The 17,484-nt window shown below is 43.0% G+C and overlaps 1 protein-coding gene across 18 annotated transcripts in view; it reads left to right on the forward strand.

Annotated features, from left to right (window-relative positions):
* Positions 1-17,484, forward strand: part of LOC129827983 (prominin-1-A-like) — a 115,859-nt gene that overhangs the window by 42,770 nt on the left and 55,605 nt on the right. For all 18 annotated transcript variants that reach the window (XM_055889338.1, XM_055889344.1, XM_055889345.1 and 15 more), the window contains one exon: positions 3,260-3,465. In XM_055889338.1, coding sequence (XP_055745313.1) covers positions 3,260-3,465 — 206 coding nt within the window. The remainder of the gene's footprint in view (positions 1-3,259; positions 3,466-17,484) is intronic.

The following is a 17,484-nucleotide window of genomic DNA, read 5'->3' on the forward strand; positions in this document are numbered from 1 at the left end:
TTTTTTGAGCTCTCCTAGCTGTGCCGTTGATGAACTAGAGAAAAGACACCTATAGTTGTTTACTTTGGAACACAACTCTGCATCCCCGCCATCACACAATTACTGTTGTTGTTTTCGCAATCCAAAAACTGTCCATTATCAATCCCAATCTGGTTCAGGTGGGCATGATTTGAAAGCTTGTTCTATTGCCAACATGACTAGCTAAGTTATAAAATATGATCTTACAGTGTTAGGCTTTTACAAGGCAATTCAGAGAACAGATGTTGATTTTGGTGGGCATAGAATGGAGACATGAGTGCATTCAGGTGTGTGTGCCATGGCACATTTTCTTCACAATAAACAAACATAGGCTCATTCTGTTCAGAACAAGCCAGGGTATGACGCCATGTCATCTTGTAACTGTACATCAAACATAGTGATCATAAACGTTGACACTGTATATGACATGACTTTTATGATTTGGTAATATGACATGTTTGGCATACTTGTATGACATCAATGCGGTATTTATTATAATCCTTATTATAATCTCATCTTTCAAAGTACAGTACATTGAGTCATCTTCATTAACAGCACTTCCCTCACTCAGACAACAAAACATTTGCTTAAATTGCACAGATTATCGGTAGAGATGGGGGGGGACTTCTTGTTGCGCGCAGTGCTCAAGTTCTGAACGTCTGTCAGTCAAAACCCATACAGCACTGAGAAGCGCACAGCCAGAGCTCTAATGTCATGTTTAGCAGGTTACTGTACAGCCACTATGTTCCAATTTAGATGCCAATTAGTGTCTAAATTTGCCATTTTCAACCCGTATACGGGAACAAATATTGAACGCATTTAATGAGAAAAGTTGTGCTACATGAAAATATTGTCTAATTTACATTGTGTCTAACAAGCCCCGGAGATTGGCTATCCAAAGTCAAACCAACTTTGCCACAAGTCGCCTAGCTGAAGCTAATTGGTAAAATAATCTGGCTAACACTTCCCACCTGCGAACACACACAAGAGACACGCACATCAAACCACACCCCAAAACCAACTCGCGTTTGATGTCAGTGTTGGCCACTAGCATTTCTTAATAAACCAAATCAGGAAGTGCAGTTGCCCTTTAAAAAGATTCAGATTAGAGTGAATCAGTAGGGAAAGCCATGAGAAGAGGCCAAGTCATTCAGACGTTTTGATAGCGGCCCCTTTGATCCTTTCATAACGAAGCAACCCATTGAACATCATTGTGACAAGTTACATACGGTGCAGGAACTACAGATCCCTATTGATTTTTCCAATTTTCAAAGCCCTGGCTTACTTCAGTTGACATAGGAGGAGATCAGTGGGACGGCAGCCTTACATAACAAGGGGAGATGGGAGACAGTGTTTCACGATAACCAACGGGATCATTTGAGTGCTCTCAAGTTCGGCCCATGTGCTCAAGCCTATATGGGACTCACCACCTGGATTCGGTCTCAGGTAGCAAAATGTGAAATTATGTTTTTTACATTGGATTAAAGTAGAGACTCAGAGCTACAAAATGGTATATCATACACTGCATTTGAGGAACAATGGGGAAGTAATTCTGCTATGAAAGTTGATCAAATTGTACCTCCCGATTACATGAAAACAGCCTAACCAGCTCAGCTGGTTAACAATTTCATTATGCATTTTTGCAGATGTTTACTGACACCAGCCATATTCAACGGGTGTTGTACACACGTCACGTCACGTTAGCTAACGAGCCAGCCAGCTAACGTTAGCTAGTTAAACAACAATGAACAAAGTGCCAACAATACCACAGTGCTGGGAGCTAACCAACCAGGTCCAATTAGGCTCTAACTAGAAAAGCAAACTGGGAAACAAATAATAACGTTAGCTAGGGAGCCAGCCAGCTAACGTTAGCTAGCTAGCTAACAGTTCACTTTAGCTTGAAATGAAACCACTTTCTGTTAAAATTAGACACATGAAATATCTGAAAATGTAGCTAGCTAACGCTAGACTATCTTACCTGTATACGTCATCATGCATGATGGACGCGTCTCCCTGTCAGGAATTCCATACCACAGTTGCCCTTAGTTTGAAGATGTAATCCTGAGACAGGTGTTTTCTCCATCTCTTTAGCGATCATACTCTAATTCCACTGATTTCAAAACTTGATCCTCCACATAGTGGAGAGCAACACTTAAACAGCTCCACTACACAATACAATTTTTAAAAGCCGCGCTCGACAGGATTACCAACACGGATTGACGGGCACAAATAGACAGAAGCCTTCAATATGGCAGACCAATCCGAACTCCAGCCCACTCATTATCTCAGCCAATCATGGCTAGTAGGAAGGTTGCCCCACTTTTTCTCTGGCTTAACCAACAAGGCTTGTAACTTAACAGTTTTCTTCGTATTTACAGATGGCATACAGGTTTGTTATTAAGGCACATGAAAGTTCACATGTTCTAGAAGGCATTTTGATAAAAAATATTTTTTCGGTTCAAACGGCTCTCCTGTGAAATCGTGACTTGCGACATACGCCTAGTTTCATGAATCAGGTCACATATGGTCATTACCCCTACCCCATCTCACCTAGCTAACCCACCCCTAGCTAACCGAAGAAGCATTGCTACTTCTGAAGTAGCATTAGTAGCACTAATTCTTACTTTCCCCTTCGCTAGAATTTGTCCCAAATTCCTTAGACAAATTGTACCTATTGAACTAAAGATTTCTGTCTCCTTTTTATTTTGGATTAAATGCGTGTCCTTTGTGTTGATCTGCCCTCATTTAAAGCTGTTTTGATGCTAAATGTAATTCAATTTATGTTTCTATTGATTTGACATTGTTTATGGCATTATTCCTGCTATCATTTGCATGTTTGCTGCATAGAATGTAATAGTATTCAAATCACACTGACGCAGAAATTCCGTCAAATGGCATCACTGTGCTGTGTCCACTGGCTTGACACGTCACACATTTGGCATTGATTTTGAGGATAACATCTCCACAGCCGTCGCTATTGTCCAGCTTTGTGGCCAAATTGCAAAAACTGTCAAACAAGGCTACGGAGTTCTATGTACTGTGTTAATTAATATAGATTTAAAAAACGTTCATCTTAGCAGTCATGTAAAGTGTTGTCAATGCCACCTGTGGCCTCTCATCATCATTCTAGACTCATCTACTCCTCCCTCTCTACTTCTACCCCTCTCCTCACTCCCTCTCTCTCCTTCCCCCTCTCCCCTCATCCCCCTCTCTCCCCCTCCACTCCTCCTTTTCTCTCCAGGCCATCTACTACGAGACAGGTTTCGTGGTGTGCGCCGTGCTCGGCCTGCTCTTCGCGGTCCTGCTGCCTCTGGTCGGCCTCTTCTTCTGCCTGTGCCGCTGCTGCGACAACTGTGGCGGCGAGATGCACCAGCGCCAGCGGAAGAACGCAGACTGCCAACGGGGCTTGCTCACCACACTGCTCTTCGCCACCTCGCTCGTCATCACGTGAGTCCACATGCGTTGATATCTTCACGCCATGCATCACTGGCGGCAGTCAACTCAAAGCGTTTCCCCTGCCTTTGTATAGGCGAGGAGGGTTCACTTAGTTCTATTCCCCTTCTGCTGAAAAGTATTTGACTTCAATGGGTTTAAATTGAAACTGTTATTTAAACAGGCCCTGGGTGTTGTTTTGGGGGTATTTTGTGCCTCGTCTGGATTATAATCTAGGGAAAACACTGGGTAACTTTGAAGGCTGCTCTAGAAGGTTTGAAGCCACCTGGTCTACCTCAGTGCTGTAAATGTAACACTATAATACCACACATTAATCATGGCTTATATTAATAATGGCTTACATCAAGAGACCCCCCGGAAATCTTCCTCAAAAGGCCCACTACTGCATTTATAAGCAAGGTAGAGTTTGACATTTTACATGGAGATATACTACACATTTTTACTCGTTCTCACTCAGTCTCATTCTCAACAGTCTTTTGACTTAATTAGTGCTGTTCCTGCTTCAGTGCTCTCCCTCACAAGCTTTTGCGAACACAGTACATCACCTAGTGGCTTGCATCACCTTAAAAACCTCAGAACATGAGATATCCAGTGGTGATTGTGAGAAACAAACGGCCAAATGTACTTGCAGCACATTATTGCCTAGGCAGTAGAAATAGCCAAATATGGAAACAATACAGACAGTATCTGTGGCTTGCCTCTGGCCCTACGGTGGAGGAGAGAGGATTCACCAGGCTTCTTTTCTCTGTTTGATGTTCTTGACTTTACGACTTTATTGGAGAGAGAGAGTGCGGGCATTATTAGAAATTCCAGAGTGGAATCCTAGCTGCCCAGAGACAAGTGTCTGAGAGAGAAAAACCACCCAGAGCCCGTATTAAATCTCCCCGGGCCACCAGACAAAGACTCCTCGCCGATTCTAATGAAGCAATTACACTGGGCACAGGAAGGAGGACACTGCCTCTCGAGCTGAGGGATGTTTTACATTGAGGACAGGGGGGTGGTATTTCCAAGAAGAGTTTTGATTTGTGTAAGGCTTGCAGGAATATTACTAGAGAGGGAGAGCGAGGATGAGGCATAAAAAAGGACAGGGGTGGTGTATTTTACATTATTTTCCAAGAACTGTTTGATTGAATGTGAAATGCTTATGTGAAGGTGTAGGCATATAAGACTTTCAGGTGTGGAGTATACGCTGAGTGTACAACACATTAAGATACCTGCTCTTTCCATGACATAGACTGACCAGGTGAATCCAGGTGAGAGCTCTGATCCCTTATCGATGTCACTTGTTAACTCCACTTCAATCAGTGTAGATGAAGGGGAGGAGACAGGTTAAAGAAGGATATTTACGCCTTGAGACTAATGAGACATGGATTGTGGTATGTCTGCCATTCAAATCAAATCAAATCTAATTGTATTAGTCACATGCGCCGAATACAACAGGTGTAGACCTTACAGTGAAATGCTTACTTACAAGACCCTAACCAACAATGCAGTTTAAAAAATATGAATAAGAAATAAAAGTAACAAGTAGATAAAGAGCAGCAGTAAAATAACAATAGCGATACTATATACAGGGGGTACCGGTACAGAGTCAATGTGCGGGGGTACCGGTTAGTCGAGGTAATTGAGGTAATATGTACATGTAGGTAGAGGGGGGGGGGGGGGGGGGGATAGCCATTTGATTAGATGTTCAGGAGTCTTATGGCTTGGGGGTAGCAGCAGTTTAGAAGCCTCTTGGATCTAGACGTGGTGCTTCGGTACCTCTTACCATGCGGGAGCAGAGAGAACAGTCTATGACTAGGGTGGCTGGAGTCCTTGAAATTTTTAGGGCCTTCCTCTGACACCACCTGGTATAGAGGTCCTGAATGGCAGGAAACTTGGCCCCAGTGATGTACTGGGCCGTGCGCACTACCGTCTGTCGGAGGCCGAGCAGTTGCCATACCAGGCAGTGATGCAACCTGTCAAGATGCTCTCGATGGTGCTGCTGTAGAACATTTTGAGGATCTGAGGCCCCATGCCAAACCTTTTCAGTTTCCTGAGGGGGAATAGGTTTTGTTGTGCCCTCTTCACGACTGTCTTTAATGTCCCCATGTTCGTTTCTTGGGAATGTGGACACCAAGGAACTTGAAGCTCTCAACCTGCTCCACTACAGCCCCATCGATGAGAATGGGGGCATGCTCGGTCCTCCTTTTCCTGTAGTCCACAATCATCTCCTTTGTCTTGATCACGTTGAGGGAGAGGTTGTTGTCCTGGCACCACATGACCAGGTCTCTGACCTCCTCCCTATAGGCTGTCTTGTCGTTGTCAGTGATCAGTCCTACCACTGTTGTGTCATCGGCAAACTTAATGATGGTGTTGGAGTCGTGCCTGGCCGTACAGTCATGAGTGAACAGGGAGTACAGGAGGGGACTGAGCACACACCCCGAGGGGCCCCTGTGTTGAGGATCAGCATGGCGGATGTGTGTTACTTCCCCTACCACCTGGGGGTGGCCCGTCAGGAAGTCCAGGATGCTGTTGCAGAGGGAGGTGTTTAGTCCCAGGGTTCTTAGCTTATTGATGAGCTTTGAGGACACTATGGTGTTGAACACTGAGCTGTAGTCAATGAATAGCATTCTCACATATGTGTTCCTTTTGTCCAGGTGGGAAAGGACAGTGTGGAGTGCAATAGAGGTTGAATCATCTGTGGATCTGTTAGGGCGGTATGCAAATTGGAGTGGGTCTAGGGTTTCTGGGATAATGGTATTGATGTGAGCTATGACCAGCCTTTCAAAGAACTTCATGGCTACAGACGTGAGTGCTACAGGTCAGAAGTTATTTAGGCAGGTTACCTTGGTGTTCTTGGGCACAGGGACTATGGTGGTCTGCTTAAAACATGTTGCTATTACAGACTCGGACAGGGAGAGGTTGATAATGTCAGTGAAGACACTTGCAAGTTGGTCAACGCATGCTCGCTTGACACGTCCTGGTAATCCGTCTGGCCCTGCGGCCTGGTACATGTTGACCTGTTTAAAGGTCTTACTCACATCGGCTGCGGAGAGCGTGATGACACAGTCGTCCAGAACAGCTGATGCTCTCATGCATGTTTCAGTGTTATTTGCCTCAAAGCGAGCGTATAAGTAGTTTAGCTTGTCTCGTAAGCTCATGTCACTAGGCAGCTTTCAGCTGTGCTTCCCTTTGTAATCTGTAATGGTTTGCAAGCCCTGCCACATCCGATGAGCTTCGGAGCCGGTGTAGTACCATTCAATCTTAGTCCTGTATTGATGCTTTGCCTGTTTGATGGTTTGTCGCAGGGAATAGCAGGATTTCTTGCAAGCTTCCGGGTTAGAGTTCTGCTCCTTGAAAGCGGCAGCCTTTAGCTCAGTGCGGATGTCGCCTGTAATCCATGGCTTCTGGTTGAGGTATGCACGTACGGTCACTGGGGACGACGTCATCGTTGCACTTATTGATGAAGCCAATGCCTGATGAGCTGTTGTATGCCATCGGAAGAATCCCAGAACCTATCCAGTCTGTGATAGCAAAACAGTCCTGTAGCTTAGCATCTGCTTCATCTGACTACTTTTTTATTGACGAGTCACTGGTTCTTCCAGGGTGTTCTGAGGGCAAAGGGGAATGTGTTCTTAATGTTTTGTACACGTATTGTAGGTTGGTATGCCAAAGATGTCTTTGAAAAGCTGGTGTAGCATGAAATCGTGTTTTGTAAGGTATGTCCTATTTGCCTTTTAGTTGTGTCACTGATATGAGGTTCGACTGGTTCAGAACCCCTCGGAAAAAACAACACTTTTAGATATAAAATATTTGAAGGGACAGTGAGCTGAATGTCTCGTCTAAAGTCACACATCTGACCAGACAGACAGGTGCACTGACTGCAGTCGAGGTAAAGATGCTAGAGGATAGGGAAGATAAGACAGCTTGTCCTCTCTGTACTCTCTCATCCATTTCATATTTAGCTCAGGCTTGAAATAGAGCAGCACAGTCAAGCCTTCACCATACATTCTTAATCACTTTGTAAATGTCAGTCCCAGCCACCACATGACTTCCTAATGTTTTTGAATGAATACATTTATTCTCTGATTGATGCAAGATACTAAAAAACAAATAAATACAATTCTTCAAAAAATGGATGGGGACTACTGATTATGTTTGGACCACAGTAGAATAATCAGTATCACGACATGCTAGACCTATATGGTTGGCAGTAAGTAGAGGTTCCCTTGTCTCGTAATGGACCCATGATGTGATCCACTGGTCAATTTCCAGACCAGTCTATTTCTAGACCATTTAGTTTGCCCAGTACTACAGAACCAAGTTGCAAACTAGTATTTGCCAATGTAGTTGACCCAAGTATGTTATATCTGTCCCTGTCTAGAAGTATTAACATGAGATACAGAAAAGGTGTACAAATATACAGGGCCTTCAGACAATATTCACACCCCTTGACTTTTTCCACATTTTGTTGTGTTACAGCCTCAATTTCAAATTGAGTACATTTAGATTTTTTTGTCACTGGCCTACACACAATACCCCATAATGTCGAAGTGGAATTATGTTACTTTCAAATGAATTAAAGATGAAAAGCTAAAATGTCTTGAGTCACTACGTTTTCAACCCCTATGTTATTCCAAGCTTAAATAAGTTAACGCGTAAAAATGTGCTTAACATGTCACATAAGTTGCATAAACTCTGTGTGAATGACTCCCTCACCTCTGTATCCCACACATACAGTAATCTGTAAGGACCCTCCGTCAAGCAGTGAATTTCAACCACACATTCAACCACAAAGACCAGAGAGATTTTCCAATGCCTCGCAAAGAAGGGCACCTATTGGTAGATGGGTAAAAAAAATAAAACAACAGACATTGAATAAATCCCTTTGAGCATGGTGAAGTTATTAATTACACTTTGGATGGTGTATCAATACACAAAGTCACTACCAAGATACAGGTGTCCTTCTTTACTCAGTTGCCAGAGAGGAAGGAAACCGCTCAGGAATTTCACCATGAGGCCAATGGTGACTTTAAAACAGTTGCGGAGTTTAATGGCTGTGATAGGAGGACATTTAGAATGGATCGACGACATTGTAGTTCATCCACAATACTAACATAAATGACAGAGTGAAAAGAAGGAAGCCTGTGCGGAATGGAAATATTCCAAAACATGCATCCTGTTTGCGTTAAGGCACTAAAGTAAAACTGCAAAAAAAATGGGGCAAATAAATGAACTTCATGTCCTGAATACAAAGTGTTATGTTTGGGGCAAATCCAACACAACACATCACTGAGTACCACTCAATATATTTTCAAGCATGGTGGTGGCTGCATCATGTTATGGGTATGTTTTTGGGGGGTATTAAAAGAAACAGAATTGATCTAAACACGGGCAAAATCCTGGAGGAAAACCTGGTTCAGTCTGCTTTCCAACAGACACCGGGAGACAAATTCACGTTTCAGCCGGACAATAACCTAAAACACATGCCAAATATACACTGGAGTTGCTTACCAAGTCTACATTAGGCCTTTTCACAATGGCATTGTTTTTAGTCCTGGGCTATCTTAGCCCCAGGCTAGACTGTCCCTGTGCTAGCTTAGCCTGTGTTCACACAGGCTAACCCTGGTCTGTGCTTTAGAACCTGAGCTAAGGATTCACACTTGTATTCCAAATCCCTGGGATAACGCGGACGAACACAACATGCGACCGACATTCTACCTCTGACACACGACCAATGTTATAAGCAATACGACATTTATGTAACACATTATTTCCTCTGGCTACTAGCCCAGCATTTGATTTCCAACACTGTGATGGTTTGTACAAACCTTGCTGTCTGCCTGTTCCGACATCGGGAACAATGTTTAACTTTTGAAATTCGATCTCGCCCCTGTACAGCAAATGCGTGCAAACGATCGATACATCAACTTTTCTGATCCAGGCGAAATCATGCAACAATATTATCAGCGTGGATATATGTCAATAGAAAAGCAATGAAAACAGAGGGAAATGTAGCGTCTGCTGCCCTTCCAGCTGTAGAGTTTGTAGCTTTAGTTGGCTAAGTGAGAAGAGGTTAGCCAGCCTGCATAGCAAACATTTTTGCTAGGCAGAGCAACCAATGTTTTTGCAATGATTAAAGTATTTTGGTTTAAATAGTATAAAGGTACATTACAGGCGTCACGAGCATGAAAGTGCCGCTTTTGTGATGGACAGTGAGCCTTGTAGGCATTGTTCTTGAATCCGTTTCACAACGGACTGTTTTGGCACCGTGTTTCTGGGGCTAACCCTGAAAAGCAGGTGTCGACCCTGCTCCGGAGCAGGGCCAGCGAGCCCTGGGCTAAAGTTGGTGCTAGCCCACTTTACAATGTGCAAGTGTGAACACTCGCTTAGCCCCAGGCTAAAGTCTCCCTTAGCCCAGGGCTAAGGCGCAGTGTGAAAGCGCCTATTGGATGTTCCTGAGTGGCCTAGTTACAGCTTTGACTTAAATCGGCTTGAAAATCTATGGCAAGACATGAAAATGGCTGTCTAGCAATGATCAACAACCAACTTTACAGTTTGAAGAATTTAAAAAAGAATAATGTGCAAATATTGTACAATCCAGGTGTGCAAAGCTCTTAGAGACTTACCCTGAAAGACTCAAAACTGTAATCCCTGCCAAATGTGATTCTATTATGTATTGACTCAGGGGTGTGAATACTTATGTAATCAAGCTATATACAGTATATATATTATTTTTTTTGCTTCTTTTTTTAACTTGAATCCCAGTTTGTAACACAACAAAATATGGAAAACGTCAAGGGGTATGAGTACTTTCTGAAGGCACTGTGTGATGTATTGGGGGCTCCATTCTGCCTTATGTCTTTAACAACACAAGATGTGCTTGATTAATAATTAAAGACGTGACCCAATTAGTGTGTTGAAACAAATTCTCATCACTGCCCTGCTTTCTCCGGGTGCACAGAACACTGTCAGTGTGGTGTTACACGCCACGGTGAGCTGAACACACAGACACACTCATAGGCGCAGACTCACACATAGACGCAGAAGCGCATGCACAATTGCACGCACACGAACTCAGGCACATGCCTACATACAAACACATAGACACACACACACACTTTCACACGCTCTCACACACCTCAACACACACTCGCACACCACAGGGACACATCATGCGCATGGCTATTTTTAGTAGATCCCCTTTGATATTGGGTTGAGTATTAAGTTAAATCTGTCACAAAGGAATCAGAAATGACTTCAGAGAGTTGTAGGATTTAAAGGAATAGCCATGGTATTCTTCAATCAGTAGATTTGGGGGCTGTATTGTTTTGACTTCTACTATACTCTACATGTGTTACTGTATCAGATGAAACCTTCAAATCAACCTTTAATCTTCCAGGTATTACATTGTTATCACCTCACAAGCTGGTACTTGTCTTACGCCCTCTTGTTCACAAATAATACACCATTTGTGGCATTTTGGCTGAGCTGACCTTAATATAATGGGATATTAATATATGTGACATATGAGATGGATTGTTTTTGCTTCTTCACATAAGCACACACTACAGTATAGAGCCATACAGTACTTAACCTGTATTTGAATACTGTATGGATCTTACACACACTACCTTTCCCTGCACATCATTATTGTCAGATGATTATAGAGGGATATAACAGCCACCTCTCTCAGCCAACAGTGAGCTCCCCAGAAGCTGTTGCCAAGGCACTAAACTCCTGCCGTTGGGCCTTGTTGTCATTTGAGAGCGATATGAAAGTGTGGCACCGCTGTACTGTAGGTCTGAGAGCAAAGCATCTGCTTTAGCACGACACAGATAGACAAGACAGAGGCAGAGGGACGGCAGATGGACGAACGGACGGAGGGACAGTACAAACTGGCAAGCGGGCACACAGACAGACAGACCACACAGACAGACCGTCTGACGGGAGAGACAGATCGACCGTCCCACAGACAGACAGGGGAGGACCCATCTTACATCTTAGCGTAGATTTTGAGTCATCGAAGCCCAAACTAATAATATCAGGCTCCACGAAATGATGAGCCCCAGACAGGTGACCGAGGAGAGATGTTATTACCCCTGTTAATGAAAGCGTACTATGGTGTAAATAATGATTACTGTAGCGTCATTAGCTGTTGAACTATTGAACTTTCTCAGGGTAAATGCAGTAATGAGGCAGTAACGTAAAAGCATTGTTGCTTAATGTTCGCTCGTTTCCAATCTGAAGTTGAGGGAATGGAGAAAAAGGGCTGAACATTATAGATGATAGTTGGGCTGACTCCATTTAGTCGACTGATTGTTTGGTTGACTGAGATTTCTTTTGTCGAGCAGTCGCAATAATTTGTTTTTTCATGGTGCACAAGACACCTGTCTGATTCGTCTCAGCGGACTAATCACTTGCGGAGGCCACGGGGATGGCACAGTCCATCACTCTAAGACATGTGATCCTGACATTGTATTTGGTTATATTATGTAAAAAATAATGGTGCAACACTAATAAAGCGAATATTATTTTATAACAAATGCGCTTTGGATATGGTCGCTGTCCGCTGTTCTGAAACATAATCTTCAGTGCGCCGTAGAATTGGTGCCTTTCCCTATGTTGCTGTGTGCATAATAGCAAAATGAACCAGCATATTGGGATTGAGAACAATGCAGCGGAGGCAGCAGCAGCAGAGACGAGGAAACAGCCCTGGCCTTAAGCCCTATTCGGACGGGATTAGTTTTACTGGGGGTGGTCAGGTAATGCAATTATGTGCACAAGCACAAAAAACAGCACCTCTGTAATTTTTGTCCAGTCTGAATCTGCCATGTCAGTAATTTGTACATGGCAGGAGAGTAAGAATTCCAGCCAGAATAATGTTTTTTGGCGAACTCCAAGGTCCTCTGATAATGCTAGTCCCGTGGAATAACTGATTCGACATAAATGTAACGAAGTGCTGCTCATGACCTATATATGAAGGGCCTACATACAGTGCATTCAGGAAGTATTCAGACCCCTTGACCTTTCCACATTTTGGTACGTTACAGCCTTATTCTAAAATTGATTAAATACATGTTTTTCTTCGTCAATCTACACACAATACCCCATAATGACAAAGCTAAACAGTTTTTTTATAAATTTATGCAAATGTACTACAAATAAAAAACAGAAATACCTTATTTACTTAAGTATTCAGACCCTTTCCTCTGAGACTCGAAATTGAGCTCAGGTGCATACTGTTTCCATTGATCATCCTTGAGATGTTTCTACAACTTGATTGGAGTTTGTCTGTGGTAAATTCAATTGATTGGACATGGTTTGGAAAGGCATACACCTGTTTATATAAGGTACAACGGTTGACAGTGCATGTCAGAGCAAAAACCAAGCCATGAGGTCGAAGGAATTGACCGTAGAGCTCCGAGACAGGATAGTTTCGAGGCACAGAATGTCTGCACCATTGACGGTCCCCAAGAACATAGTGGCCTCCATCATTCTTAAATGGAAGAAGTTTGGAACCACCAAAACTCTTCCTAGAGCTGGCCGCCTGGCCAAACTGAGCAATCGTGGTAAAAAGGACTTGGTCAGGGAAGTGACCAAGAACCCGATGGTCACTCTGACAGAGCTCCAAAGTTCCTTTGGATGGGAGAACGTTCCAGAAGGACAACCATCTCTGCAGCACTCCAATCAGGCCTTTATGGTAGAGTGGCCAGATGGAAACCACTTCTCAGTAAAAGGCACATGACAGCCGGCTTGGAGCTAAAAGGCAACTAAAGACTCTCAGACCAGACAAAATTCTCTGGTCTGTGAAACCAGTATTCAACTCTTTGGTCTGAATGCCAAGCCGCACGTCTGGAGGGAACCTGGCACCATCCCTACTGTGAAGCATGCTATGGGGATGTTTTTCAGGGGCAGAGACTTGGAGACTAGTCAGGATTGAGGGAAAGATGAACGGAGCAAAGTACAGAAAGATCCTTGATGAAAACCTGCCACAGAGCGCTCAGGACCGCAGACTGGGGTGAATGTTCACCTTCCAACAGGACAACGACTCTAAGCACACAGCCAAGACAACACAGGAGTGGCTTCAGGTCTCTGAATGTCCTTGAGTTGCCCAGCCAGAGCCCGGACTTGAACCCAATTAAACAACTCTGGAGAGACCTGAAAATAGCTGTGCAGCGACGCTCCCCATCCAACCTGACAGAGCTTGAGAGGATCTGCAGAGAAGAATGTGAGAAACTCCCCAAATACAGGTGTGCCAAGCTTGTAGTGTTATACCCAAGTGGACTCAAGGCTGTAATTGCTGCCAAAGGTGCTTCAACAAAGTACTGAGCAAAGGGTCTGAATACTTATGTAAATGGTATATTTGAGTTTTGTATTTTAAATACAAAAATAATTTTTTGCTTTGTCATTATGGGGTATTGTGTGATGAGGGGGGGAAACTATTTAATCCATTTTAGAATAAGGCTGTAACGTAAACAAAGTGGGAAAAGTGAAGTGGTCTGAACACTTTTCGAATGCACTGCATATCAACTTTCGCAGTGAATGCTTGTGTTCATATGTTTTGTGTGTATGAATTGAATATTGCCAAATGCGTCAGTAAAAAAATATTACGCCTATTTTAATGTAACCCTCGCTGTTAATAGATCGCAAAGCAGCATACAACTGACCTAAAGATTTGGAAATAGCTTGGGTTGCCAAGTTTCTAAACCACACCAAACCATTTAGGTATAGTGTCGCCATAATATTTGAATTGAGGAAGTGTGATCATAATCATTAGGATGTTTTAGCGATCCGCAGTAGACGCCCTAAATGCCCCCAAGCCTTCAGATGTGAGCTAAACAGTGCACTTGCACTTGGGAGGAGTTTTAAGGCTATGGATACGAAAGTCAATCACGCGTTTGACTTTAATTCAATAACAAATGGAGCTTTGAATAATTTAGTCTGCTGTAATAAAGGCTTTATATAGAACAGACTCTGGTACACTTATTTAATTAGTGTTGTTTACACTGTTCCAAATGGTCAGACGAAATATTGTAATCTAACAGCAACTGTTTGGCACACAATATTCACGCAACGCTTGCTCCTATACCCTCCTTTTTCTTGATCTCCCGTAGTTTCCACAACTAAGTCAAATGTCTTCGACAAATCTGACTTCCCCTTTCCCTCCTGAGCAACCAGTAAATATTTGCCCGTTTCGAGTTTATTTTCCATATCCTCCGCATCCGTTTTACTGTCAACATTACTGTGTTTGGAGTTTGTTATAACCAAATGTTTTATTTATTAATTAGTTTATTTTTTTTATATTTTTCCTTTATTACCCTCCAACCTCCAACCCTACCCCACACACACACAATTTATTCATGTGATTATGATAGGCTATAGGTCAGACCCTATAGGGGGGAACGGCGTTATCTTTCTGGTTAGGAGATAGAAAAGCTATGTCACGCACACGCAGACACCGGCACATACACTCACACATGTGAATGGACACATTCATGCACATGCACAAACAAACATGTGGCAGCAATTCCCTGACATGAATGTGTTACACACACATTATTGCACACAGACAAGACACCACACAACACCACACACATACACACACACACACACACACATATGCATGCATGCACACACAAACACGTGTTAGGAATTTCCTGACTTTAATGTATTATGTTTACAAACCTGCATGTTCCCCTGTGTGTGTGTGGTTGTGTGTGTGGTTGTGTGTGTGGTTGTGTGTGTGCGTGTGTGGTTGCGTGTGTGGTTGCGTGTGTGTGTGGTTGCGTGCAGCTATACTGGGAACTGGCTGGCCCAGTGAATGACCATAGGCAACATCACAGTGATGCCAGTCCTCCGCTTGACTGGGGATATTTGTGTTCTGTGGCAGCTTGGAGGGACTTCTCACTGGAGAGAGAGAATCTAAGGGACCCTGAAATCACAGCAATAGAATTGTCTTGAGCGTTGGTTAGATGGCTAAGGACCCCATCATACCATAGCATATAGAAATAAACAAATGTACAGTATGTTGTCTTATCATCAGGTGAATGATAATGGCAAGGAGTAGTAAGCAACATTTTTAAAGGAATAGATTTGGGTTTTATTTCATTATTTTGACCTCGCCACATTAACTCTTAACATATCCTATTAGCTACAAAAAGTGACTCCAAACATAGTTTCACTAAGAGCAGCTTTTTAGCTAGTTAAACGGGTGGGCATTACTCTCCTTGGTTAAATAACCCTTACACAGCCTGGAGGTGTGTTTTGGGTCATTCTCCTGTTGAAAAACAAATTATAGTCCCACTAAGCGCAAACCAGATGGGATGGTGTATCGCTGCAGAATGCTGTGGTAGCCATGCTGGTTAAGTATGCCATGAATTTAAAAAAAATCACAGACAGTGTCACCAGCAAAGCACCCCCACACATCACACCTCCTCCTCCATGCTTCATGGTGGGAACCACACATGTGGAGATCATCCGTTCACCTACTCTGCGTCTCACAAAGACACGGCGGTTGGAACCAAAAATCTCCAATTTAGACTCATCAGACCAAAGTACAGATTTCCACCGGTTTAATGTTGTCCATTGCTCATGTTTCTTGGCCCAAATAATTATCGTCTTCTTATTGGTGTCCTTTAGTAGTGGTTTCTTTGCAGCAATTCGACCATGAAGGCCTGATTCACGCAGTCTCCTCTGAACAGTTGATGTTGAGCTGTGTCTGTTACTTGAACTCTGTGAAGCATTTATTTGGGCTGCAATCTGAGGTGCAGTTAACTCTAATGAACTTATCCTCTGCAGCACTTGTAATTCTGGGTCTTACTTTCCTCTGGCAGTCCTCATGAGATCCAGTTTCGTCATAGCGCTTGATGGTTTTTGAGACTGCACTTGAAAAACCTTTCTTGAAAAGTTCTTGAAATTTTCCAGATTGACTGACCTTCATGTCTTAAGTTTATGATGGACTGCCATTTCTCTTTGCTTATTTGAGCTGTTCTTGTCATAATATCGACTTGGTCTTTTACCAAATAGGGCTATCTTCTGTATACCACCCCTACCTTGTCACACACAACTAATTGGCTCAAACACATTAAGAAAGAAAGAAATTGGTGACTACCTCATTAAGCTGGTTGAGAGAATGCCAAGAGTGTGCAAAGCTGTCATCAAGGCAAAGGGTGGCTACTTTGAAGAATGTCAATTATAAAGTATATTTTAATTTGTTTAACACTTTTTTTGGTTACTACATGATTCCATATGTGTTATTTCATAGTTTTGATGTCTTCACAATTATTCTACAATGTACAAAAAGGGTCAAAATAAAGAAAAACCCTGGAATGTGTAGGTGTGTCCAAACTTTTTGTGGACCCCATGTTAAATACCCCTACTTTATGTTATACAGTGCAATCTTAAAGGGACAGTGTGTGTTTATGGATTTGCTTGACACACAATTCCCAACCCCTTAATGCAGACGTAATGATTCCATTTCAATGATCCAATCCCTTTATGTCCTCTCTGATTCACAAAACATGTGATGTCAGTGGTGTTAACCCCATTGTTTCAAGGAATCTTAACTTCACTTCTGCTTGTGTGTTGTCCATTAGACTTAACCATAGAGAAGACACATGACCAAGCTAAGCTAGCAGCTGCTAATGTATGTCTCTACAAAATTAGCTTTGTTAAGCTGGGGATAATAACCTAACAAGGACTAGGTTATTAAATACAAATACTCTGGTCACTCCATGTCTGATGCGAGCGTTGCAAAATAAATTTTGAAATCTATATTATTCAATTATTGCACCCACACTGCTCGCGCGAGCCAATGAGCTTCGGCGAAGCCAAGGGCTAAAATAGAATCAGTTCTATTTCTGACGCAGATCGCGCTGCAAGTCCTGCCTCTCCCATCTCCTCATTGGTTTATAGAAGCAGATACCCACGTGCCATCTCCTCATTGGTTATACCCACATGGGTGACTGAAAGACGGACGAGGTCAGTGGCGGTAATACACCTAATTTATGAAAGTTGCCAATCGCAATA

The sequence above is a fragment of the Salvelinus fontinalis genome, chromosome 29, assembly GCF_029448725.1.
Source record: "Salvelinus fontinalis isolate EN_2023a chromosome 29, ASM2944872v1, whole genome shotgun sequence".
Classification (NCBI taxonomy): Eukaryota; Metazoa; Chordata; class Actinopteri; order Salmoniformes; family Salmonidae; genus Salvelinus; species Salvelinus fontinalis.